The sequence below is a fragment of the Chaetodon trifascialis genome, chromosome 18 (genome assembly GCF_039877785.1).
Source record: "Chaetodon trifascialis isolate fChaTrf1 chromosome 18, fChaTrf1.hap1, whole genome shotgun sequence".
NCBI lineage: Eukaryota > Metazoa > Chordata > Actinopteri > Chaetodontiformes > Chaetodontidae > Chaetodon > Chaetodon trifascialis.
Window position 1 is genome coordinate 379,478 of NC_092073.1, and position 26,489 is coordinate 405,966.

The 26,489-nt window shown below is 40.9% G+C and overlaps 1 protein-coding gene across 3 annotated transcripts in view; it reads left to right on the top strand.

The window, feature by feature from the left end:
- The window catches only part of LOC139346953 (ATP-binding cassette sub-family D member 3-like), a 62,065-nt gene extending 38,148 nt beyond the window's left edge, over positions 1-23,917 (top strand). For 2 of the 3 annotated variants that reach the window (XM_070986338.1, XM_070986339.1), the window contains exons 14-24: positions 3,573-3,664; positions 3,781-3,853; positions 3,956-4,019; positions 6,423-6,500; positions 6,622-6,687; positions 7,081-7,170; positions 7,281-7,400; positions 15,233-15,337; positions 21,635-21,691; positions 22,596-23,262; positions 23,399-23,917. In XM_070986338.1, the coding sequence (XP_070842439.1) occupies positions 3,573-3,664; positions 3,781-3,853; positions 3,956-4,019; positions 6,423-6,500; positions 6,622-6,687; positions 7,081-7,170; positions 7,281-7,400; positions 15,233-15,337; positions 21,635-21,691; positions 22,596-22,673 (823 nt within the window). In that variant the 3' untranslated portion in view covers positions 22,674-23,262; positions 23,399-23,917. The remainder of the gene's footprint in view (positions 1-3,572; positions 3,665-3,780; positions 3,854-3,955; positions 4,020-6,422; positions 6,501-6,621; positions 6,688-7,080; positions 7,171-7,280; positions 7,401-15,232; positions 15,338-21,634; positions 21,692-22,595; positions 23,263-23,398) is intronic. The other variant, XM_070986340.1, reaches the window with a different exon arrangement.
- The last annotated feature ends 2,572 nt before the right edge of the window (positions 23,918-26,489 follow it).

Below are 26,489 nucleotides of genomic sequence, written 5' to 3' on the forward strand. Positions count from 1 at the left end.
AGAAATTATTTTAATGACCTCTATAAAAATATCCCACCTGAAGATCTAAACCTAAATCAAACTGAAATTAAAACAAAGTTAGACAACTTTGAATCAGCCATCAAGAATAACCAAAACCCATTAGATTACGCAGTAACACAAAAATAGTTAACAAACTGAAAACTCATTCATTCAAAAAAAAAGTCTGTGGCATGGATTGCATCAAAAATGAAAGGCAGAAGAACAGTACCCCTGAGCTACAAACTGCGATTGTTAAACTTTTCAACATGGTGCTGAATACTGGCTGCTTTCCTGATATCTGGTACCAGGGGTCTAATCACCCCTATCTACAAAAATGGAAATAAACTTGATCCTAACAACTACAGAGGGGTCTGCATCTGCAGCAACTTTGGAAAAATATTCTGCAGTATCCTCAATTCCAGAATACTAACTTTTATTCAAGAAAAAAACGTTCTTAGTAAATGTCAAATGGCACAAACACCCAATAGAGGCCCTCCATACTGAATTCTGACAAAAGAACTCTAAACGTCCAAAGGAAAACAGCAAATAACTCCTGGCGAGCAGAACTGGGGCGTTTCCCATTACTGCTAAATATACAAAAACGGGCAATCACAGTAACAGTGACAGTGGATGTAATAATAGCAGTAGCAGTTGCAGTGGATGTCAGGCAGGGCCAAGGCAGGAGACGCAGCTGAAATCCACAATCCAGATTCAGCCACTGTGTAACCTGCAAGACGACCAAGCACAGAGACTCCGGGGAAGGAGCTAAGTTATTAACACGCCGTGGAAGGACATGAAAGCATGCGGATGGAGAGGGACAGAAGGACAGAGGAGCTCATTGTATCTTTGGAGGTCCCCCGACAGTCTAATCCTATAGCAGCATAGCTAGGGGCTGGTCCAGGACAAGCCTGAGCCAGCCCCAACTATAAGCTTTATCAAAAAGGAAAGTTTTAAGCCTACTCTTAAATGTGGAGACAGTGTCTGCTTCCCGGACAAAGACTGGAAGATGGTTCCACAGGAGAGGAGCTTGATAGCTAGATGCTCTGACTCATGTTCTGCTTTTTGAGACTTTAGGAACCATAAGTAGACCTGCATTCTGGGAACGCAGTGTTCGAGTGGGGCAATAAGGTACTATGAGCTCTTTAAGATAAGAAGGTGCCTGGCCATTTATGGCTTTGTAAGTAAGGAGGAGGATTTTAAACTCTATTCTAAACTTTAAAAGTACAAATCTTATCTTAATCTTTACAGGGAGTCAGTGCAGAGTGGCTAGTATTGGAGAAATATGATCTCTCTTCCTGGTTTTTGTCAGAACACGTGCTGCAGCGTTCTGGAGCAACTGGAGAATATTCAGCAACGAATTTGGGCAGCCTGATAGTAAAGAATTGCAATAATCCAGCCTGGAAGTTATGAATGCATGGACTAGTTTTTCTGCATCATTTTGAGACAAAATATGCATGATTTTTGCGATATTACATAGGTGAAAAAAGGCAGTCCTTGAAATTTGTTTTACATGGGAGTGAAAGGACATGTCGTGGTCAAAAATGACTCCCAGATTCTTTACAGTGGTGCTGGAGGCCAGCGCAATGCCATCCATAGCTGCTATGTCATCAGAAAGTGACTTTCTAAGATGTTTAGGGCCTACTACTATAACTTCAGTTTTGTCTGAGTTTAGCACCAGAAAATTGCAGGTCATCCAGGTCTTTATGTCATAAAGATATGCTTGTAGTCTAGTTAACTGACTGGTTTCTTCCGGCTTCATTGATAAATATAGCTGGGTATCCTCTGCATAGCAATGAAAATTTATTGAGTGTTTCCTGATAATCTTACCTAAAGGAAGCATATATAAGGTGAATAGAATTGGTCCAAGCACAGAACCCTGCGGAACTCCATAGCTGACTTTAGTAGCTGAAGTGTTCCAGTGTCTGCAATAGGATGCCATGGTCAATGGTGTCAAATGCAGCACTAAGATCCAATAAGACTAGTACAGAGACAAATCCTTTATCAGATGCAATTAGAAGGTCATTTGTAACTTGAACCAGTGCTGTCTCTGTGCTATGATGTACTCTAAATCCTGACTGGAAATCCTCAAATAAACTATTATTGTTTAGAAAGTCGCACAGCTGATTGGCAACTGCTTTCTCAAGAGTTTTTGAGAGAAAGGGAAGGTTGGATATCGGTCTATAGTTGGCTAAAATCCCTGGATCAAGAGTAGGCTTTTTAAGTAGCGGTTTTATCACAGCTACTTTGTCTGTCTGTCTGTCTGTCTGTCTGTCTGTCTGTCTGTCTGTCTGTCTGTCTGTCTATCTATCTATCTATCTATCTATCTATCTATCTATCTATCTATCTATCTATCTATCTATCTATCTATCTATCTATCTATCTATCTATCTATCTATCTCTACGTCTATCTACGTACGTACGTACGTGTGTGTGTGTGTGTGTGTGTGTGTGTATGTGTATACACTAGATGCCTTTGAGGAATACTAATTAAACTCAGTGGAGACATCCTGTGCACAACACACAGAGTTTTGTTTAAACTTTGAATGCACAATTATTGAAACACTGCAGGCTTTATGATGATGAAAGTGTGTGATTGGGCTCACTATGATTAGCAACACGCTTGTTGCTAATCATGGCTTTCATTTTAGCCCATTGACCTGCTCCTTTTGTTGAATGCAAAAATCGCTCAAACTTGGAATTGCCGCTTGAAGCCATATTTCTAGTGGGTTATTTCTTATTTCATTCTGTTAATTCAGCTTAGTTCTTCACATTTTTCTTGTGTTTTTTAACAAAGTGCTTTAATCTACTAACTTTGTTTTCCCCCACTCCAGTAAAGTTTATGTGTGCGAGATGCACAGCACCAAATCAACATGTGGCGGGCAATGCTCATTTTGTAACGTGCTACCACAAAAATTGAATATATCTGAAACCCTGCAGTGGCCTCAAGTATATTTTGATACCAGTATGTGTCACGTTTGCGTGTATCTGGAATCTTGTCACCATAATTTGTTCATACTTTGATTTTCATTTATTTATATGTCTGTTCTGTTGGATGTGTGTCTGTCCAGGTAGAGGGATCCCTCCTCTATTTCCTCTTCCCCACTAAAGGGGGTTTTGAGTAGTTTTTCCTTGTCCAAATTGAGAGGCTAAGGACAGAGGGTGTCGTATGCTGTACAGATTGTAAAGCCCCTTGAGGCAAATTACTTTTTTTTACTGTATTGGACTATATAATTAAAATTGTTTTCACTCAGAAGCTGGAGAATGCCTGCTGGTTTAACATGGTTTTTATTAGCTGTGGTCATGGTTCATTTTTTATCAGTTTTTAGAATACTGATCAGCATTTTTTTTTAACATGTCTCCAGTGGAACTAGTGACAAGGAACTGAGAGCAAACATTTGTATTAACTCAAAACTACTAAAAAAGAAATTGTAACTTTCCAGCCCATAAAAGAAATACAGTAAAGTGAAATAACACTGGAAAATAATGTGTTGTGCATCCCCCACTGTGAATTTCACCGATCAATAATTCAATAGTGTCTCTGATTTTGAAATGAATGTGTATGTCCCTCACAGATTCACAGCTCGCATCACAGAACTGATGAAAGTCCTAAAGGAGCTGAATTCTGGCAAATATGAACGCACAATGGTCTCCCACCAGGAGAAGGGTAAGCATGACTTCAAATCACCAAAGATATGTCACAGACATGAGTTTTCATCTCAGATTTTGGAGCTGTGCATCTTAACAGCTTAACTGATTTTTGGTTTATTCCATTCATCTTAGAATCATATGCTGCAGAGAAACTCATATTGGTGCCTGGAAGTGGTCAAATTATAAACAGAGATAACATCATCAAGTAGGTCTCTTATTCTGCACTTGAAAATACACAGTATATTTTTTTTGTTTTTCCTGTTCTTTGCATGAGCTCAGCTTTAAATCAATAATTTGTTTTTTGCAGATTTGACCATACCCCACTAGCAACACCTAATGGAGACATCTTGATCAGTGACCTTACATTTGAGGTAAAGTCTTTCATTGCCATATCTCAGCCAGACAGGCAAACTATTATTGGCCGAATTAATGATTGGAGTGAATAGGTTTCTGTTTAGATTTCTTTTTACCATATGGACATGTGCTTGATTTTGAAAATGAATTGCATTTATATAGAGTTGTTCTAGTATATCACTCAAAGCATTTTACAGCGCATGCCAGCATTCATCCATTCATGTATTCATTATATGTTCAAGATGGCGCCGCTTGAGTTGCACCTTGTTGCACCTTGTTGCACCGTGTTGCACCGTGTTGCACCTTGTTGCACCTTGTTGCAGCAGCTTTGCCAGCTCTGGCCTTTTTTCTTAGTGTGTGTTTGTGTCTTCCTCGTGTTTTTTCAATCACAAGTCTCAGTCGATCGTGTATATGCATGGATGTACAACTGATAAGACTAGTGATTTGTGTTTTTTCTACTGTGTGGATTACTTTCATTGACTTGAGATCACCAAGGAAATAAGGAGGAGGAGAAGGGGATGCAGAGTTGAGGAGAAGTGCTGGGACAAGAAAATACAGTACAAACCACCCACACGATCTCTTACTCTGGGAAATGTGAAATTTCTCTTAGCTAACGACGCTAACTGCAGAGGGAGTACCGGTAGTGTAGCCTCATGTGTTTCACTGAAACTTTGCTAATGGAGATCACACTGGACTGTTATGCTGGACAATTTTCAACTGCTGAGAACGGACAGGAGAGCAAAGGAGACCAGAAGGGGAAAGCGACGGTTGTAAACAACAGATGGTGTAACTAAGGGCGCATCAGGGTAAAAAAGCAGCACTGCACCAAAGACATTGAGCTGTTAGCTGTTAACATTCGGCCATATAACCTCCCAAGGGAGTTCTTACATGTTATTGTTAGCCCGGTTCTTTTATTAGAAGCCCAAGAATAGACCGAAGAAATCTTCGGTTCACAGCCAAAGTATTTATTGAGGTCACAGGTGAAGTATAGCATCGTGGGCTCGGAATGACAGAGTTCTCATAAGATCTCCGTCAGTGACTGAGCCCAGATCTCTGAAAAAAGTTCACATGTATCTTCTCGGGCTGAGCCAGCCCCATACAGAAGTTGGACTTACGTGACCGAATGTAATTAGCCAGTTACCAAGACATGGACACATCAACCACTGTCCACACCTTATCCTTGTGAGTGTTGTTATGGAGTGTATCTAATGCAACTGACAGAAAAGAGAAGCATCATCTGCCTCGTTATCAAAACTGGCTTTCACCAGTCATGCTATTTCACAGCTCTGAACAGTACAAAGACCTTCATTAGATTACACAAGTGCAGTAAGAAAGTACAGAATACGAACGCATAATATCACTAGACAGAGCCAATTGTAACTAGGACACTTTCCAGATAGAGCTGGTACAGACCAAACTGTGACACTGCTACAGTGGCGAGGAAAAGCTTCCTTTTAACAGGCAGAACCAGGCTCTGGGTGGGGTCACAAGTCACAGTAGCAACAGCCAGGGGGGACCTGAATGTGGAGACTGGGAATTGGCAAATGAACTGAACCTGCTATTCAACAGATTTGATTCTACCCCCCTTCCTTCCCCCCACCTGAAGCCGCTGCTACTCCACACCCCCTCCCTCCCCCTGGCAGCACCCCTGACACCAGCCGCACCCTCTTCACACCACTTAACCCCCTACCTAGTTGTCTCAACTGTGCAATAACACTATTTATTATCCATAATGACAACAGTACTTTTCTAAACTGTGCATATACATAGACTTAGTATTTCTCAAGTGCAATACAACATGTCATTAGTTGTTTTCTCATAAGAATATTGGCAGTAATATTTTTCTACGGCAGTAGGATTTTTATAGCATTTACTTTTTTTTATAATCTGTACAAATGTACATATACATAGTTATTTTTCTATTCTGTACCCTGTACACTTTTTATTTTGACATCTTTATGCCAATGTGCTTGCTCTTTTTAATCCTTGCTGTAGCAACTAGATTTCCCCGGTGTGGGATCAATAAAATTTTATTGTGTACAGTCAAACACCAATGGCAGAGGATGTCATGCAAGGTGTCAACCTGCTCATCAGGAGCTATATAAAGCCTTTTCTCTAAGGCACTTTACAAAATTTTCCAATGCTGACTCATCCATTCACACACACACACACACACACACACACACACACACACACACACACACACACACACACACACACACACATTCACATTAATGTACATACAATTAGAACCTTGGCCAAGGATGCTTCAGCATGCAGACTGGAGGGGCCAGGGATCAAACCATCGACCTGATTCGCTGTTGACCTGTATACCTTCTCAGCTACAGTCATCCAAATGAATGAAGAATGAGACAAGTGTTTCTTGTATTCCAACATCTCATTGTTTCTGTCTTCTGAAGGTGAGGTCTGGCACTAATGTTCTTGTGTGTGGACCAAATGGCTGTGGAAAGAGTTCTCTTTTCAGAGTGCTTGGAGAGGTGAGAAACTTTTCTCTGGGTAAATGGAATGCACAGTTAATCAATTTGGTCTGTCAAGTAATGTAAATATCTTCCAAGTTTTTTCCTGTGGTATGTAAAGCAATTATACATGTTTTTTAAGCTGTGGCCTCTGTTTGGTGGACACTTGACAAAACCTGAGAGAGGGAAGCTCTTCTATGTTCCACAGGTAAAAATCCTCTGAAGGTGATGTTTTCTGTTCTACCACTAAAAACAAAAAAAAAAAAACTCCCGCAACACCAGCTATGTTCCAGTTGTAACTTTTAGCAGCAGCTTAGTTTACACCAAGGCAAATTTAACTACACAAAGCCAATTTTGTCCTGTGCAGAGTGATCCAGGAGTTATAAAGCCTAGACAGATGTCAGCTTTTGAGGTTTAGGCATCAATATACCGAATCAATAATAAGTTGACAAAGAACACTTACTCATAGATTGTAAACAAAATTTTTAGTGTTGAATTTTTCAGGGTGACACTATCAAAATTGTGTTCAATGACTTCAAACAAAATTAAAAAACAATATTAAAATTGGAGGAATTCATGCAATTCTGTTGTGGCTGTCCAGAGACCATACATGACTCTGGGTTCTCTGAGGGACCAAGTCATTTACCCTGACACCCATGATGAACAGAGGAGGAAAGGCATCTCTGATCAGGTGGGACAAAACACACACCAACACACTTCCCTTTCACTTCCATTCTCTTTATGTGTATCTAATTATACTGTGTGCTATACCTTATCTTGTCTTGCTGTGCCTTTTTCCAGGTGCTGAAGGAATATCTGGACAATGTTCAGCTTGGTCACATCCTAGACAGGGAGGGCAGCTGGGACTCAGTCCAGGACTGGATGGATGTCCTCAGTGGAGGAGAAAAGCAGAGAATGGCTGTAAGGACTCACTCCCTGTGAACAGGCTGTACAGAAAACTTGACTCAATGATGGATTTATATAGCTGAAAACACAAGACAGATCATCCATTCATCCATTTTGTAAACTGACTGTCCTGTTCTGGGTGGTAGGGGCATATCCCAGGTCATTGTTGGTCCACAGTTGAGAGGACCCCGGATGCCTGCAAAAACACTCAAAAGCTCTCTATCTCAGCTCTATCTATGCTCATCTATTTTCTCTGATCTTTTCTAGCTCTTTAGACTTTAGACTGCTTCTTTATTGATCCCAATTTGGGAAATTATTTTGTTGCAGTAGCAATTAAACATTAAGGCAAACACAGGATGTATACACAATTATTTAGAAAAAAGTAACAAAAAATATAAACAGGACTAAAAATAAAATGTTAACTAAGTAAAACTAAATATATAGTTATATAATATGTATTATAATGTTTAATACATATATAATATGTGTAAGAGTTTGTGAGGTTGGTAGTTCAGCTGTTGAAGTTACTGTTGTACAGTGTGGCACACGTCGAATTATCTGAGCCTCCTCAGGAAATAGAGTCTGCTCATCCCCTTCTTATACACAGCATTGATGTTAGTTTTCAGGGCCAGCAGCCTTGCCCAGATGCAGCATCTCCAGCTGTCGTCTTACCTGGCCCGCAGACAGGCAGGGGATGGTGCTAGTGGAGGGGGTGCTGTGGGGGATGTGGGAGTTGAGTCCAAGGAAGGGATAACCAGTGAGGGTTGAGGGTTGGAGGCAGAAAGCTTGGGCAGAGGGGGGTTGTGGAGGCTGTTGTGGATAGTGGGGAGGTGTGAAGGAGCGGGGGGCTGTAGGGCCACTCCTGGTTGTGAGCTAAACCTGTTGAAAAGGTGGTTTAGCTCAGTGGCCTGCTCCAAAAGTTACAGACTCAGCATTCTCCTATTCTGAGAAACCTCGACCCATTTTTTACACTTACCAGACGCAGTTGTGCCACCATTAGAATCTTATCTCTGGCAGTCAAGGCCGTTTCAGTTCTACCTGTGGCGGATAGCTTCTAGCTTGCATTTTCAGGATGGCCAGTGAAGCTCTCCAGACTACCAGTGGTAGGGAGAGGGATAGTGGAACTCTCCTAGCCACCTGTGGATAATCATAGCAAACTGCAGCTGCTTTGCTTTTTTAAAAGGCCAGGTATGCCGAGGCATACCTAGGGTTTGTCTTTATTTTCTGTTTTTGCATTTTACAACCTTTCTGGCTTCATGGGCTGTGATTACTCAACTTATGCATGATTTAAAGTTACACATCATATTTCCAGTATAATGACATCATAGTTTCAGTGTAATAAGACATTTATAGTTCCAGTGTAATTTCCTTTAACATAATGCCTTAATATAAAATCCTGCAACATGATCCTCATACCTACAGCTGACGATGTGTTGCAGATTTACTTAACCTTCATGTTTTAAGACTGTGTGAGGAAAGTGAGACGGTCATGCAGAACATGCAACTTCACACAGAAAGTTAAAATTCAGTGCAGCTGGCTGGACGTTCTTGGTGTGACAATGTGAACTACTGAATCACTGTTCCGCTCCCAACAATGGTATCAAGTTACAGACAATACAAAATATTGTACTATAATGAAATGAAAGGAAAGGAAATGGTTTTGTGTATTGGAAACAATTCTTAAATATGAAAGTGAGAGACTTGTAGAGCTTAAGTCTAACATTTTTTTTTACAATGTATTAATGTTTTTTTAATGAAGAGGTGAGGGGGGTCAGCTGACGTGGGTCACGCCCTCTGTGTTGCTTTGCTGTGGAAATCCTGAAGAGGTGGGATTTTCACTAAAAACTCTTAAAAAGAGAGACTGAGCTAAGCTATTAAACAGAACAAGCTTGGCTGTGGAATGTAGGAGTTGGCAATCGGTCAGTGAGTGTTTTCTTTCGTTATTTCTGGCTTATAGTTGGATCTAGGCTGTTAACAGGCCAAGCACTTGGCGTCAGTGGCAAGGAAAAACTTCCTTTTCTTGGTAGGTGGCCATCTGCCTCGACCAGTTGGGTGAGAGAGTGAGACAGACAGAGACAGACAGACAGAAATGCAATCAGAGAGAGAGAGAGAGACAGACAGAAATGCAATCATAATGACAGTGGATGTAATAATAGTAGTAGCAGTTGCAGTGGCTGTCAGGCAGGGCCATGACAGGAGACGTAGCTGTAATCCACAATCCAGATTCAGCTACTTTCCATGGGAACCTGAGAGACAACAAAGCACAGAGACTCCGGGGAAGAAGCCAAGTTAGTAACACACCATGGTAGGACATGGAAGCATGCAGATGGAGAGGGAGAGAAGAACAGAGAAACTTGGTGTATCTTTGAAGGTCCCCGGACAGTCAACTGCTAAAGCAGCATAACTAGGGGCTGATCTAGGGCAAGCCTCAGCCAGCCCTAGCTATAATCTTTATCAAAAAGGAAAGTTTTAAGCCTACTCTTAAATGTAGAGACAGTGTCTGCCTCCTGGACAAAGAATGGAAGATGGTTCCACAGGAGAGGAGCTTAATAGCTAAATGCTCTGGCTCCTGTTCTGCTTTTGGAGACGTTAGGAACCATAAGTAAGCCTGCATTCTGGGAATGCAGTGTTCTAGTGGGGTAATAAGGTACTATGAGCTCTTTAAGATAAGATGGTGCCTGACCATTTATGGGTTTGTAAGTAAGGAGGAGGATTTTAAATTCCATTCAAAAGTTTACAGGGAGCCAGTGCAGAGTGGCCAATATCGGAGAAATATGATCTCTCTTCCACGTGTTTTTTCAGAACACGTGCTGCAGCATTCTGGAGCAACTGGAGAATATTCAGCAAAGAATTTAGGCATCCTGATTGTAAAGAATTGCACTAATCCAACCTGGAAGTTACGAATGCATGGACTAGTTTTTTTGCATCATTTTGAGACCAGATGTGCCTGATTTTCGCAATGTTACGTAGGGAAAAAAGGTCCTTGAAATTTGTTTTACATGGGAGTGAAAGGACATGTCTTGATCAAAGATAACTCCCACTGCTAAAGAAACCTACTCTCAACCCATTTCAACTTACAGGCCGGTTTCACTCCTCACTATTGGGTCCACAGTCTTCAATCAAGTCCCTGAATTCCTTTCTGAGAATAACCTGCATGATCCTAACCAATCCAGTTTCACACGCAGACAGTGTACGGAGACTGCGCTCTTATCTGTAGTGGAAACACTATGATCAGCTAGAGCTACTGGTCAGTCCTCTGTTCTACTACTGCTCGACCTTGGCTGCCTTTGACACTGTTAACCACCAAATCCTCCTCTCCAGACTCACTGAGCTTGGCTTCTCAGGATCTGCTCTCTGCTGCTTTGAGTCCTAGCTCTCAGGGAGATCCTGTCCCACTGCTTGCCCACAGGGGTACCTCAAGGGTCAGTGCTTGGACCCCTTCTCTTTTCAGTATACAGTACACTACTGCACTTGGTGCAGTCATCCGCTCACATGGCTTTTCATACCATTCATATGCTGACGATACCCAGCTCCTCCTTTCATTCCCGCCAGATGACCCCACAGTCTCGGCACAGATATCATCACGCCTTGTCAAATTCTCGGCATGGATGAAGGAACTTCATCTTAACCTGTCAAACAAGTATTATGTTTAACTTTGTTTTCTTACTGGTGGGTAGGTGGGTGGGAAGGACTCCTGTTGAGATGGTACATTGTAATGTACATGTGACTGGATCAGTGTTACAACCCAGCTCGCTAGGGAAAGGAAGTGACCAAAAACCAACCGGTGGAAATGGTTGAAATTAGTTATTTATTTAAATCAAAGTGTTTTAAACTGTTTTTATACACAAAAAGCAAAAGGCCAAGACAACGAAAAGAGCGGGTGGGTGGGTTAAGATTAATAGATATACATAGTAATAAAAGATATGAATAATAGCTTGTATTTAGTTTTTACTGGATTATTTATTTAGTTTGTACTAGATATACAAGTATATTTACATTTATAGAGACATTTACATCACTAGTGGTTGCAAAGTTTGCACTCTTTATCTGAGCAACCAATTCTTCTGGGTTTCCTAAAGAAATACTCCAAGGCCTTATCGTAAGGGAAGTCCTCAGGGTCAGGTCCATTGATGGAAATTCTCAGGCAGGCAGCCAGGTGTTCACCTCCCAAGTGGTTTCTGAGGTCAGTTTTTACCTAAGGATTAATGTGTAAAAAATAAAGTCATAAAATGTGAAAATATCTCCACCCTAGCTGGAACCACTGCCTGCTGCCTGCTTCCTCCCCTACATCTCCCTGCGTAACGTTACCCGCTACTACTATCCCTTCCTCCTCCTCCTCCTCTCTCCCTCTCTCTGCCGCATCTCTCTCTCTCTCTGCCGCAGCTGCATCTGCTGCCACAGCTGCGGTGCTAGTTGAAGCCTGGAAATATTGAAAGCAAATACATTTCACACTGATGGAAGACTTGTCACTACTCCATGCGTTCCTTAAGCGTCTTATACCGTTTTGATAATACCCCGTGAGGTCCGGAACCTACCTCCTCTTCAAGACGAGGTCTTTTCTTCTTTAGAAAATATTTTTCTATACTCATCTGTGTAAAGGAGTGAACATCCAAGTTAATTACTAATGAGCAGAGATTAAGATTACGGCAGCAGCTCTGATGCCTGTCGGCTAACATACACTAACAGTTAATGTCTCTGCACATGTCTCAGCTTCCAGGTATGATACAGACACAGGCTGATATAACATAATGAGTTAGAGTTGTTCGGACCACTTTTGGGCTTATCTGACCACTTTGTACTGGCTCGTCTTACCTTCGTCGTTCGAGCCAGGAGTCTTCCACCACGACCTTTTCTTCTGCGTCTTATTAATTTATAGGCGGCGTTACAATGCATACCGCCACCCAGTGCGCCAGAATTGTAACGACACGCGACATTCTCAAAGCAAACAGTCCGGAGGCGAGGTCAAGTCAAAAGCCGAAAAATGTATTTGTGGCGGCTAAAATTTATTCGTGGCGGGCCGCCACAAATAAATGAACGTGTGGGAAACACTGCATTGAAAATGAAATGTTTAATTACGTTTTCATTTTAAGGTTGTTAGAAAGTTGCATTGTCTTATTCAATTTGTCCACTTAAGAGAAGTGATGACATGTAAATGTGAATACAATACACTGGGGGTGCGGCTTTGCTTATTGCATTTGAATATTGTTCACTTTAGAGCAGATTAAGTCTTGAAAAATAAAATGAAATGGTCATTTCAATTCAGTTTTATTTATATAGTGCTAAATCATAACAGAAATTGTCTCAGAACACTTAACATGTGGAACAGGTCATGACCATACTTGTAATCTGCAGAGACCCAACAATCCCCCCATGAGCTGGCACTTGGCAACAGTGGTGAGGAAAAATGTTGAGCAGACCCTGGCACTGTGGGTCATGTGTCAGTCTGTGAAAATGAAATTAAAATTATTTTTTATATATATATATATATATATACACACACACACACACACACACACACACACACACACACATATTATTTTATTTTTTTTCTCAATCATATATGGGAAATCGTCAATCGTGTCAAAATAACAATCTAGGGTTGGTCATTTTAAATGTCAATCAGATGTAAATTTGGGGGGTGGGGGCCAGTGATTCACTGGAATGGAATGTATGGATGTACCAATGCATCAAATCTTGCAATATCACCATAGAAACTAGGGTCTATGCCAGGGGTCGGCAACCTTTAACACTCAAAGAGCCATTTCAACCCGGTTTCCACGGAAAAGACAACACTGGGAGCCGCAAACACTTTTTGGCATCTGAAATGAAGATGTTAGCCTATACATATATATCTTTACACTTGTAAAATAGTGTTGCTTATGAAATCCATGCAGTCCATCCATGTTTCAGAAAATTAAATTTTATTTATTAAATGAACACATTTTGAACTCTTACAAAAAAAATAAAAATCGCAGAGTTGAAGGTCTCTTTCAAATGAATTAAAAAGCTGAACTTAAATTATCCATCTAGCAAACAAAAATTCCGTGAGCCGTCATCCTTTGGGCTTTCGGAGCGTGTAGCGGAGCCTTGACCTGAATTTAAAAATACAATGGAAAAAAGAGCACTATTTCACTGAACAATGAAAATAAATATTTGCAAAATAACTGCCTGAATATTTATTTTACCTGGTTAATGGGACTTCTGCTCCTGAACCTCTGCGCACAGCGTCTGCAAATCAGGGCTGTAGGAAGTCACTTTCATCTTTACGCAGGACTGTAAGCTGCCATCTGTGAGGCGTGAGCGGTGTTTGTTTTTAACATAGTTCAAGGTGGAGAATAGCTGCTCACATGAATATGTGGATCCAAAGATCGACAGGACTCCGAATGCATATTTCTTCATGTTTTTGTAGGTGTCGGGGATGGCATTCCATGTTTCAAATACAAGTTTGTCCGGTCTTTGAAGGTTCTCAATATCACTCCATTTGTGATTCTGAGCAAGAGTGGCCTTCTGACGGGAAACATCTTCAAGATCATCTCTCAGGCGTTTAAACTTAGACACCCATATATCTCTGTCGGCTATGTCAGCCAGGTTTATTTTAATATTTCGAGATCACAATAATCTAACAATTTACAACTACAATTAAACAAACAAACAAATACAAATAAGATACTTTGTTCTGATATTGTGCAGTTTTGGTGTCGCTGGGCTTTCCGCGCATGCCGGCTGTCAAATCTGCCTGCTGACACGTTAAGTGCTGTCAACGTCTCCTGAAGAACGCGAATGCTGATCACCAAAATTGCACAAGGTCTGAAGGAAGAAGTTAAAAACTTTGACTTAATAAGAAGACATGATACACGTTTTTGAGACAAATAACATACACTTCAATCGGACACATTTATTTTCCCAAGCCACGCAGAGCCGCAACATAAGGATGAAAGAGCCGCATGCGGCTCCGGAGCCGCGGGTTCCCGACCCCTGGTCTATGCTGTCATGGGACTGTGACGCTATCTACTGTGACATTACATGGTCTCTCTCTCTCTCTGTCGAAAAATTGTATTGTTTTTGTTTGAACAGCAGAGGGCCAATCATAGTAGCCATGAAAACAGACTCCCATCACCTTTGTGTGCAAACCAAGCACTGCTAAAATTACAAGATGAATTGGTGAATATAAAGACTTAAGGCCTTATTCTGTGGTCGACAACGATACATGTCAGGGATTTATCAACACATTGGAGCTAAAGTGTACAATTCCATCAAGATCACACTTAAGTCGCACAGTGACATCAGCTCTGTACCAAGAGACAGAAACTTAAGTGACACAGAGCCTCAGAGAAGCAGAGTGCATCTCAATAACCACATGGGTGGACTTGACAAGCTACTCAGAGCCATATTAGAGTCACAGATCATGTTATGACCAGCGAAAGTGAAATGAAAAGTTTTGTCCTACAGATGCAGCCTCTTTTCCAATCACACATGGGACTCAACATAGATTAAACAATGACAATGTATGAAATATGGATATAGCGGTGAGAGAGAGGCTAGACTGTCCCCACACATAAATTTGAAATGTTTTGCACACTTTAAACCTCGCTTCACAAATGGGTTTGAATGTAGGCCATGCCAGCCTTGGTTGAGTGAGGCCTGTAGCAGTGTTTTTTTTTTTCTGAGCACCAAAGAGAAACTGTTAAACGTGCAAATACATGAACTGATCATTCAGGTCACCTGATGCAACAGCTTTTCAAATTATTTCAAGGACTGCTACTGACTGCTGCATTGCATTGGTATTGATTCTGGTTGTCAATGATGAATAAGTCATCGTGAGTTTGTCTGTCTGTTCATGTATGTAGATGGCCAGACTGTTCTACCACAAGCCCCAGTTTGCCATTCTGGATGAGTGCACCAGTGCAGTGAGTGTAGATGTGGAGGATTACATCTACAGCCACTGCAGGACGGTACGATTCAATCACACATCATACACACAAACATAGTACATCTCTGCAAAAACATGGTTTACGCCTGGTCTCAGCTGGGAAAAGTACCTTAACACATCGTCTTCAAAAATACCATCCTTGTCAGTGAGCAATAAGAAATGACTGACATGTTAAGTGCAAGCAGATTACCTCCTGTTGTGTTAGATATTCTCTGCCATTGCACGAGGAATGGCTGTCTGTTATTGTTCAGTGACTCTGGCAGAACAAGTCATACAGTGAAACAAAAATTAAAACAGTCAACAAAGACTTTTTCCACCAGCTTCTCAAGTAGAAGTAACTAGTAATATTTTGTCAATGAAAACTGCTCTAAGGACAACTGGTAAATACTTCATAATGGAAGCCCTATTAGACAATCCACAGTGTTCTAAAACATTTTTACTGTTCTCTAAAATGTTTTTCCTTAAAGCTGCAGTAGGTAAAAGATCGAGAAGAGAGCAGGCTTAGCCTGAAAATTTGAACCAACACAAGTTCCACGTTGGGATCCTGTTCACGAGTGAGGGAAGGATGGAGCGTGAGATTGACAGGCGGATCGGTGCAGCGGCTGCAGTAATGCGGTCGCTGTATCGGTCTGTCGTGGTAAAGAAGGAGCTGAGCCGAAAGGCGAAGCTCTCGATTTACCGGTCAATCTACGTTCCTACCCTCACCTATGGTCATGAACTTTGGGTCATGACCGAAAGAACGAGGTCCCGGATACAAGCGGCTGAAATGAGTTTCCTCCGCAGGGTGGCGGAGCGCTCCCTTAGAGATAGGGTGAGGAGCTCTGTCACCCGGGAGGAGCTCAGAGTAGAGTCGCTGCTCCTCCGCATCGAGAGGAGTCAGCTGAGGTGGCTCGGGCATCTCTATCGGATGCCCCCTGGACGCCTCCCTAGGGAGGTGTTCCAGGCATGTCCCACCGGGAGGAGGCCCCGGGGAAGACCCAGGACACGCTGGGGTGACTACGTCACTCGGCTGGCCTGGGAACGCCTCGGGATCCCCCCGGAAGAGTTGGAGGAAGTGTCCGGGGAGAGGGAAGTCTGGGCGTCCCTGCTCAGACTGCTCCCCCCGCAACCCGGCCCCGGATAAGCGGAAGATAATGGATGGATGGATGGACAAGTTCCACGTCACTCCCCCTCCCTCTCTGCTGCACTCATAGACATAATAAACATAGACGCCTCATTACGTGCTGGAGCGTAATCCAGCGTCGCCGCCATATTGGGTGGGTCTCCGCTAACACCAAAGCCAACTGAAGTCAACGTAAAGAGTGCAACAATGCCCCTATTTTATTTATTTATTTTATTTTATTTAGTTTCCCAGCCCCAGTTACAAGCTTAACAGGGTAGTGTAAGACGCTGGAATGACCTGGACTTTTAAAGCTAACTTTTCCAGGCCTTAAAAAAAAAGAAAGAAGGAAAAACTGTACTGAGCAGGAATATATGGGAGCTTTGTATGTATGTATGTGTTAAAATCAGTATATATCACAAACATCAGCAGTTTCAGTCCAGGCTATTATGGAATCTTTGTCATCCTAAAGCTGTGAACAGTTGTTTAAATTTAGACACGCCAGACGGTGTGTGTGTGTGTGTGTGTGTGTGTGTGTGTGTGTGTGTGTGTGTGTGTGTGTGTGTGTGTGTGTGTGTGTGTGTGTGTGTGTGTGTGTGTGTGTGTGTGTGTGTGTGTTTGAAAGCAGCAGTGGACTGTGGGCCGACACACATGATGATCCTCGTTTCGACAGTTTGTTTTGGTGAAGTTTTATTCCAACACAAATGAGTATAAAAACTTACTCAAAGTTTAATACGCATGTCAACAGGTTATGCGAGATGTCTGGTTTTTGTGCGTGTGTTGTATGCGCACGCACGCGTGCATGTGCCTGTGCTTAACTTTACATTAAATAAACTCAGCGCACAAAAACAAAAATGAAGAAATTCTTGTGTTATTGGTGTGTACAGAAGGGCCATGATTGTGTGTGTGTGCGCGTGTGTGTGTGTGAGAGAGAGAGAGAAATCAAATGAACAATCAAACTGTTTCTTTATTAAAATCTAAAATTAATTCATTTATACATTTATTAATGGGCCATACCATATGTCTGTATTATGCTCTTTAACAAAGACAGTATTTCGGCATGAAAGCATTTGTTTTTAATGTGTGACACCGTCCTGTATCATAACTACATCTCTGACGTTTGTAACAAACCAAACCGTGTGAAAATCGGGTTAAAATTAGAGGAGTTATGATGATAATTGTAGCTGGATATACACCTTCCTTCATAGAAATAAATGCACTGGGGACGCATGGGAGACCCATCCAAGATGGCAGCCGCGCTGAACGTCAGCTCCAATAGGAAGCGTCAGTCAATGAGGCGTCTACGTATATTATGTCTATGATTTCGGGACGGTCACGTGCAAGTATCAAACCTGTGCACAGCTGATCGCAGCGTCACTCAACAACATGGCGGACTATTATGTCTATGGCTGCACTCCTGTCATGCCTCCAAGCCCCTCCTCCCTGCGGTGTCTGTGCGGCTGCTGTTTCCAAGCCCCTCCTCCCTGCAGTGTCTGTGCGGCTGCCGTTTGTCTTTAGTGACGTTAGCCGTAGTGTCAGAAACAAGCTAACTCTGCCCAGCCACTGCATCACAGTCGCTAACATACCGTACGTACTGCGGGGTGTTACTGTAACAATCACCATATTAGCTTTATGGTTGTCTTAGCCATATATACTGTTGTTCGCAGCGGCGGTATGAGCTGTTTCTCCTTTGCAGTTGGCTGTTGCTCTGCCATAGCTTTCACTAGCCTTCTGACGCCGCTCACAGAGCGGTTTGACTGAGCAGCAGCCGGCAGCATGAGCGGAGGGAGGGGGTGGTTCGCATCGTGTGAGTAGTGTTGTTTTTGGCGGCCTGTGTAGTCTTTGTGTCAAGCTGTCATTTTAGTTTTTATCAGTTTTAGTCACGTTCATACTCTTTTTAGTCTACTCAAGTTTCAGTCGACTAAAAGTCTGAGCATTTTAGTCTTATTTTAGTCAGAATTATCCGTGACTATTTTCGTCTAGTTTTAGTCGAGGAAAACTGATGACATTTTAGTCTAGTTTTAGTCAAAGAAAATTGAAGTCTCTTTTTAGTAATGCAATTCTATTTAACCCAGTCAATAAAGTATCTAGTATTATAGACGAAACCAAAATTTTCCTTTGGTCAAACCCGTTTCACAATTCAAAGGAGGTTGTCTTATTATCATATTGTTACCTTATAGACTCAAGAATACATCCATTCCAGACACAAAGACACTCTGAGTGTACAACATATCTATTTTACCAACCAAAGCCGGCTGACCGGCCGACCATCGGTCCCGTGTCGGTTGTCTGTTGTTAACGTTAACCTACCGCAGCTGCATCTTATACATAATGCCGCGAGTAGGAACTAATGCCGTGACGTCCCCTGTGACTGCGCAGTGCGACCTGATGCAGCCCCTGACATAGATATGTATAGAAAGGCTAGATAGCTTACCGGCGCTGTGAGCCAATGGGGACTGACGTCGTCACACGGCGGCCATCTTGGGACAGGACCGCTGGTCCAGTCATAACATTAAAGTCAATTGTGCATGTAGTGCTGAAATAACCATATTTTGCTCAATTTTCAACCGATTTTTAAATGGCTTGGTTTGTCATAAACGTCAGAGATGTGGCTATTTAACTGCATACTTGTGAATAATTATAACCACAGAGTTTATTATGAAAATAGTATAATATTAAGTAGACTAGACAGGTAAAGTAATAGGTATACCCATACACACACAGTAATGATGTTGTCAATATTTATAAGATACATAAAACATGAAATAGTGCAATTTAGTTTATTACTAATATTTACATTATTAAATACATGTGTAAATTTATTTATTGTAGAAATCTGTCTCAAGTTGCCATTCTGTAAAATAAGAGATAAGAGATAGGTCTTTGTTTTTTTTGTTTGTTTTTTACTTAGGTCCAGATGCACTCAATTAGAAAACAGTTCAAAATGTGCAATCAAGCAAATACAAAAAAAACCAAACATTAAGACACAATTGGACACAAAACAAAAAAACATTAAGACACAATTGGACACAAAACTATCTTTCCATCAGTATCAAAGCTCTTCATTGATGAGGTTCTTGGCTTTCAGCTCCTCCAGAAGAGCCTTCATGTTCTTCTTGGCCCTCCTCACCCTTGCCAAGGCATTGCTCTTCTCCCGCTGAAGTTTACGCACTGTTGCCATGGCTGCATCAAGTTTGGCCTTAAGAGCCTTTGGAGAGGAAGGGAATGCATACTGGTGGTCAGGGGCCTTCCTCTTCCGACTCCTTTGCCTCTCTCCAGTGGCTGCCTGTGGCTTTAAAAAAAAAAAAAATACAATAAATAATAAATAATTATATAATGAAGTTAATTAGGGTTAGGGTTAGTTCATTAGTTAGTGACATTCCTCATGTGTACAAATACTCACAATATCAGGCGGAGGTTGATCCTGCTGGGGGTCCATGGGCAGGTTTTCTCCTGCTCTTCTAGAAGCGGTTGTGCTTCTTGGTGCTACCGGCTGAAAAAAATAGTTAAATATTCAATTGATCTGTAATACACATTATGTATTGCTAAACTTGCAGAGAGTGTGACATTAAATCACATTTAAATATGGATGTATCCATCTTTAACACCTTGTATTCTAGTTGGCCAATTATACACATACCCTCTGAAGATGAACAGGGAAGTTGAAGATAGTTGGAACAGCTCCAGCTTTGAGTCTGACAGTCTGCCCTGTCCTGTCAAAATCTTCATTGCTGAAGTGTTCACTGCAGAGCAGTGATCTATCGTTAGCCACGAAACCATCCCTTCTCAGGGCACGCTTTCACTGTCTCCTGTGCTCGCTGCATTTGGGAAACCTTACAAATGGGAGAAATAGTAGTCAGATATAAATGATTGTTAACCTTCCACCTTTATTTCCTTCAACATTGAGGGTATGGACAAAAATACAGTATAAAATATATTATCATTTTGATTCTATGTACTGCATGTATGCAAATATATGTAGCCAATGTAGATATTGAGAATTAGACATAAGAAAATGATAAGTTGCTTGGTGACTCACTTACGACCTCTTCACTGCTAGCCAGCAAATAAATACAACCACGTCCACAAAATGACATTTAGACAAAAGATTAGGTTGTCAAGAAACGTTATTGGTCTTAGGAAACCTGTTAATAATTGAAAATGTCGACTTTGGTATCACTTTTGAGTTGAGGGCAGCCATGAAACACACAGCTACGGTGCAATATGAAGCATTTCTCAAAACGTGAAGCTACAATTTAAACATCAGCAGCAGCATAAATCATAGCCACGTTAATAAGGTTTGTAATAAACCAAACCGTTTGTAAATCCGTCAAGAATTCAGCGAGTTACGAGCATTTAAGTTTGCGTATATCACTCACCTTACGTCCACAGCAACAGGGTGCAGCAGCGCAGTCTCCTGTCCTAAGATGGCCGCCAGTGACGACGACGCCAACTCCGCCTTGAGACATCTAGCCTTTCTATACATATCTATGGGCCCTGAAGTGAGACACAGGAAACAGAAATACTGCAAAATAATAATAACGCGACTAAGCGAGACAAAATAACGCTAGAACATTTCGTCTCTTTTCGTTTTAGTCAATGAAAATGAAGAGACATTTTAGTAGAGTTTTTATTTTGTAAGCCACATTTAGTCTCATTTTTACTTGTCAACGATATTGCATTATATATTTAGTTATAGTTATCGCACCTGACCAGCATTTACGTTGGGCCTCGTCTCGTGTTAGTAGTGATTGACAGATGTCAGACACTCTTATTGGTTGGCGCAGTAGATTGCAAATGGCAGTAGGAGCAGTAGGTGGGACCAATGGAGCCGCTTTTTTTCCACAGATTACATGTTTCACTTTTATACAAGTTACTTACTGCAGCTTTGAACCCCTGTTGCCCTACTTGAGCACTTAATCACCTTTCTCTCCTTTACCATTTGTAATTGCCAGACTTTCCTCTTGAGTTTATGACAATTGAGCAGTAGATCAAATATTACTGTGCACAGTACAACTTGGCAGTACACTATGTTAGAGGGCAGTTGAGGTTGCCACCATTTATAGAATCTTTTTGCTGATTCAAATGTCTCAGGATTAAGGCATTAATAACTGCTTAATATTGCAGTAACTCACATCCTGTGGGTAGAGTTTTTGAAGGTTTTTAATTTGTTGAACTGGTATTGAGTTTAGTACTACATGTGTTTTCTTTATTCCACAGGTGGGCATCACCTTGTTCACAGTGTCTCACAGAAAGTCTCTTTGGAAGCACCACAAGGTAATGGCTGAATGTCATATCTGCTCTGGTAACTTCAAATGAAATCCTCAGATTTCCACAGCCATATTTACTGTTATTTCACTGCAGTCTGTTTTATTTGTCACAAAAGTTTCCTTCTGAGCAGTTTTTTGAAGTGTAGTTTTACCTGTTATATACAACACAGGATAATGGCATGGAAAGCTACAAGCTTTTATAATCCTAGCCTTGTGTCAAAATAACACATCTGTCAGCGCTCTGCATGCTTGTTATTTAAAGTTCATCCAGTGTGTCATTGATCATGTCTAAAGTCAAAAGTGAAAAGCTTGCTATCTTGCACCTAGTTCAACACATGAAAAGTGATGGAATATATAGAAAAAAAAGAATGAAAATGAAAGCTTTTGCACCTCCACACACCTGACCAATCTCTGAGTGTGTTTCAGAAAGATATTGAAATTGTTGGACAAGCTCTTGAAGCATACTGAGGCCCAAACTGCAATGGGAGGGGCAAATAAAAATCTAAAATATTTTGTAGATAGCAGGGCCAAGCAGCACAATGCCTTCCTTGTTTCTTCATTCTCATTTCTGTGCATTTTAATGTTCTCAGCCCCATTGCTGACAGGTTGTGAGATTGGCTAAGCCATTCTTTTAATGTTTCTGTATGTGTTATTCGTTTCTCTGTAAAGTTCTTTTATATTGAACATTTTTATCTATGTGCTCTAGACACACTATATGGAGACTGTGACTAAGCATTTCACTCTATAGTATGATTGCGTATATAACAAATACAGGTTGCACAAATTGTTTGCCTGACAGATATGCATCGACAGATTTCAGTGTCTGTTTCAGCTGTTTTGGACTCGATGTCATCTTTATTTCTATCTTTCTTACTGACTTAGTATTTGTCTTTTTAATTTCTGTCATGAAGTATTATCTCCACATGGATGGGAGGGGGAACTACGAGTTCAAGCCCATCACAGAAGAAACTGTGGAGTTTGGCTCATAACTGACTGCTGATGTTGGCCACAAATGCACTGCTCTGATTTAACTAGTCCATTAATTCTTTGCACTCAAGACAGAAGTTATAGCTAAAACTAGAAAATATTTTTAATGATTTGTTTTCTCTTATTTAAAGCATCACTAGTGTAATCATTAATTTGTCCAACGTGATTATAAAAAAATTCTTTATATTGCCATGTTCTAGGTTGTGTTAACACATGTAAGAGATGTTTGAATGAAGGTGACAGTATACTATACTGTTTTAATCATCTCTACACATGCTTGTGAGGTTAGCCTTTAGATCTGAGCTACAGTGGTCTTTGGGGCATAATATCTCACAGTGAACTGTGTCCTGCACAGAATACTACTGTATGCATGCATTACGTCATGCTTCCAAGATGCTCCTGGCTGAATTGTAGGTTTCTCATTAAAGTTAAAACTTTCCACAGCTGACAGAAGTTGACAGCAGCTGAGGTTGGCAATCACTGAAAGCTTAAAAAAGCAATAGTAATGCAGTAAAACAGTAAGACTTTTTTATTGTGATTGTTATTTCCAATGAAACCAACCTCCAGGTATCAAGTTGTTAGCAGATGATTGTAACATACTTGTCTGAGGGTAAATGGAGTTGAAAATTGTCACGTGAGTCTACTTACTTCCTCCTCTGTCATTGGCTCTTTTTCTTGATGCAGATGATGGTAGAAGCCACAAAAACTGTTATCCTGAGATAAAAAGACATCGAAATCATTGTGATGAGAAAACAAGTTTGATTATTTTCAGAAATAGTTTAAATCAGTATCTTTGGAAAACTGGCTTTAAAGTAAAGACTATAAATGAGCACCAGTTGTTATCTAGATCATGTAAAAATTAAGATGTGATCACATGATAAAAGGCCTAAAAATAGGCAACCACAGCTGCTCTCTGCATCTGTAGCTACAGTATAAACAGTGCTCACTAGAACTGAATTAACTTTTTCAGAACCAGCTGCTTGAAATGGAGGTTTTGAAGTGCTTACAGTTCAACATAGCACCAAGCCTCTTGTGTAAAATCTGAATATTCTGCTGGAAGGACAGCTGTTGTGAGTGTTACTGAGGGTTCTGCAAGGTAGCCCAAATCCACCATCACCCTACGTACATATCACAGTCTTCTGCGGCTGTCAGAGGGAACAGGAACATATCAGTCACTCATTCAGGCGTTCAGAATAGTGTTGAAAACATGAACTCACCAGAAGATTGTCTCCTAAGAGACACATAATTTTTTTTTTTTTTTTTTTTTTTTTTTTTTTTTATAATTTGCCCAAAAGATGACTTAGGCTGATACTACTGGTGATGAACCTACATATAATGTTCAGCAGTGCTGGTGTAGGGACACAGGCTGATGCAAGGAAGACATCTGTCACTACTGGCAGCATTCAGCTCCAGTGATTTTGTATTTTGAACATTCGTCATTTAACAAATTTTCTGAATGCCAGAATGCCTAAAATGTTTGTGTGATTTCCAGCAAGGACCCTCAAGTATGATGGTTCCGCATAAGGTCTAGCTACCAGGGTGCTATGGACTTGAGGCCCACATTGAAATGGTCACATTTTGGAACAAAATTGGTTCATTGCTCAACTTCAGCAGACTTGTTTACCAAGTTGTTGTGGAAGTGCACAGCTTTGTGGGGAACCAAATGGAGAGCATACAAAAAAGTAGGAAGCCATAAGATATTAACCATGTTGCTTCATCAAGTTTTATATAACCTTCTTCCACAATATACGTACTACGTGGTCAGCAGCTGAAAAAACTGCCCTTGTTTTTGGGAGAAATCTTGAATTAATTTTGCAGTGCCACTCTCTGTTCTGAGCAGGCTTTAAGCTACAAGGTCATGGACTGACTAATGACTAAACATTTCACTAACAAAAAGCACTAATAAAGAGGAATCACTTCAGAATTTATCTTCAGCTACAACAGTAAATGAATTTGTTTGCTAAGCATCAGCTTTTGCCTTTCTAGCCCCTGTTGTTATTTTAGATGATAGTTGTGAAATCATCTCTATTTGCTCTTGGTCGAGCTGTAGTTCATGAGACATAACTCAATAAGGACACAGAACACAATGAAATTTAATTTGCTGTTTAAGTTAAAAAGCTTCAGCTCCAGTCACATTCTTGTTGTCCATCCATGTATAATATTCCCTGGTATTCCCCCCGTTTCCATTGGCCTGTGGACCCATGTTACCTGAATTATTGAAGACATGGGGTCTGCACAGAACATCAAGAATTAGACATTTCTCTTCTGATTAAAATGTCATTATAAACCATGCTATTTCTGAAATTCTGTTAACATGTAATACATATTTCGTTGGTGGTGGCTTTTGAAATTTTGAATGATTAAGTTGATAAAACATTTTATGTGAGCTCTATGATGCAGGGGTTTAGATCTAACTTGCAATGATGACTTGTCATTTGATGACTTGTACACAAATATGCAGCTCCTTCCCCAGGCCCTCTGCCATTATTCAACTCTGTTTATTTTGAAAATACAAGAACTAGCCTCACCAATACCCCTGATTTTATATGTATAATGATGCTGTTATGATCTCAGTCTGGATTAAAAAAAACTGTGTGAGTAATTCATTTTCATTGTTTTTCTTTTGTGAGTGAGTGTGTGAATGGGATAACTGTGTAGACGGTGTGGTCAAGAGGAGGCTTCCCCTGTGTGAGGGAATTTTCTATCACAGGCATTCTGTACAGTTAGGCGCCCAAAGGTCTCAAGGTTGGACAACACAGACAGAGAAACGTTAACATAATATTTAGAGAATATTAGAGTTGTCTAATATTTAGAGACCATTCTAGCAGACAGCAGAATGGTCTCTCCCCTGTTCTTACTACGGAGGTAGCCAAGGTCTTATAGAAAAACTGTAGAGACATAGACGAGACCAATTCTAAGAGGATTGCTGGAGTTCACATTTTAATAAGGGATTAGGTCAAAGTGTCCTCAGTTAAACGGTTGGTGGTCAGTGCATACATAAGTACTGTAGGGGCTGTTGTTTGGTTTTGACTATCCAATAGAGTACCACAAATGTAGAAGGTAAGTAGAGGTTATCCGTAATATGGAATAGTTCAGGAGTAGAAAGGAAAATGTGATATTGAGGGTATTAATACACCCCATTAGAAAGGGCATTTTCAGAATTTGGTGTAGCACTACCTTGGTTCACTTGTGGACATTGTGTTGCTCATCAGCTTCTCCTTGATGCATCAAGCCTGCAATAAATACTTCTGCATAAGACATCTGAAGTCTCCTGGTGAACTCCTTCCTTCAGCTCACAAGTTAATATTAGTATTGAAGAATGTTGTCATTAATCAACCAAATGTGTCCGTTGCATGTATATCAGCGTCAACATACATGTTGTGAACAATGGGTATGTTTACATGCAGTCAAGTAACCCTTTTATAACCAGAATATCCGCAAAAGTATCAGCACGTCTATGTAAACACCAATAACCCGTTTGAAAAACCTGAATATAACCCCTGGAATATAACCCTTGGGTCATGTATACACCTATCGGAATATCTCCATCGAACGGAACATTAATTTGTGTTCTGCGCGTGTTCTATTTGCAAGGAATCTTGGTCTTTTGAGTGCAGGTAGCATGGATATGGATGGCACAGCTCTGTATGAGGGGCCGTCAGGGATGTAGCAGAACTAGCCTCTAACTGACCTTCTCTTACCCTCTCTTACTTCTCATGAGAAACGGAGTTGGAAACCAGTCTAACTGATTGAACTATAGACCATCTAGAATGCTCATAATGAAGTGTGATTTTGAAGAGAAACAGGATGTCCCATGT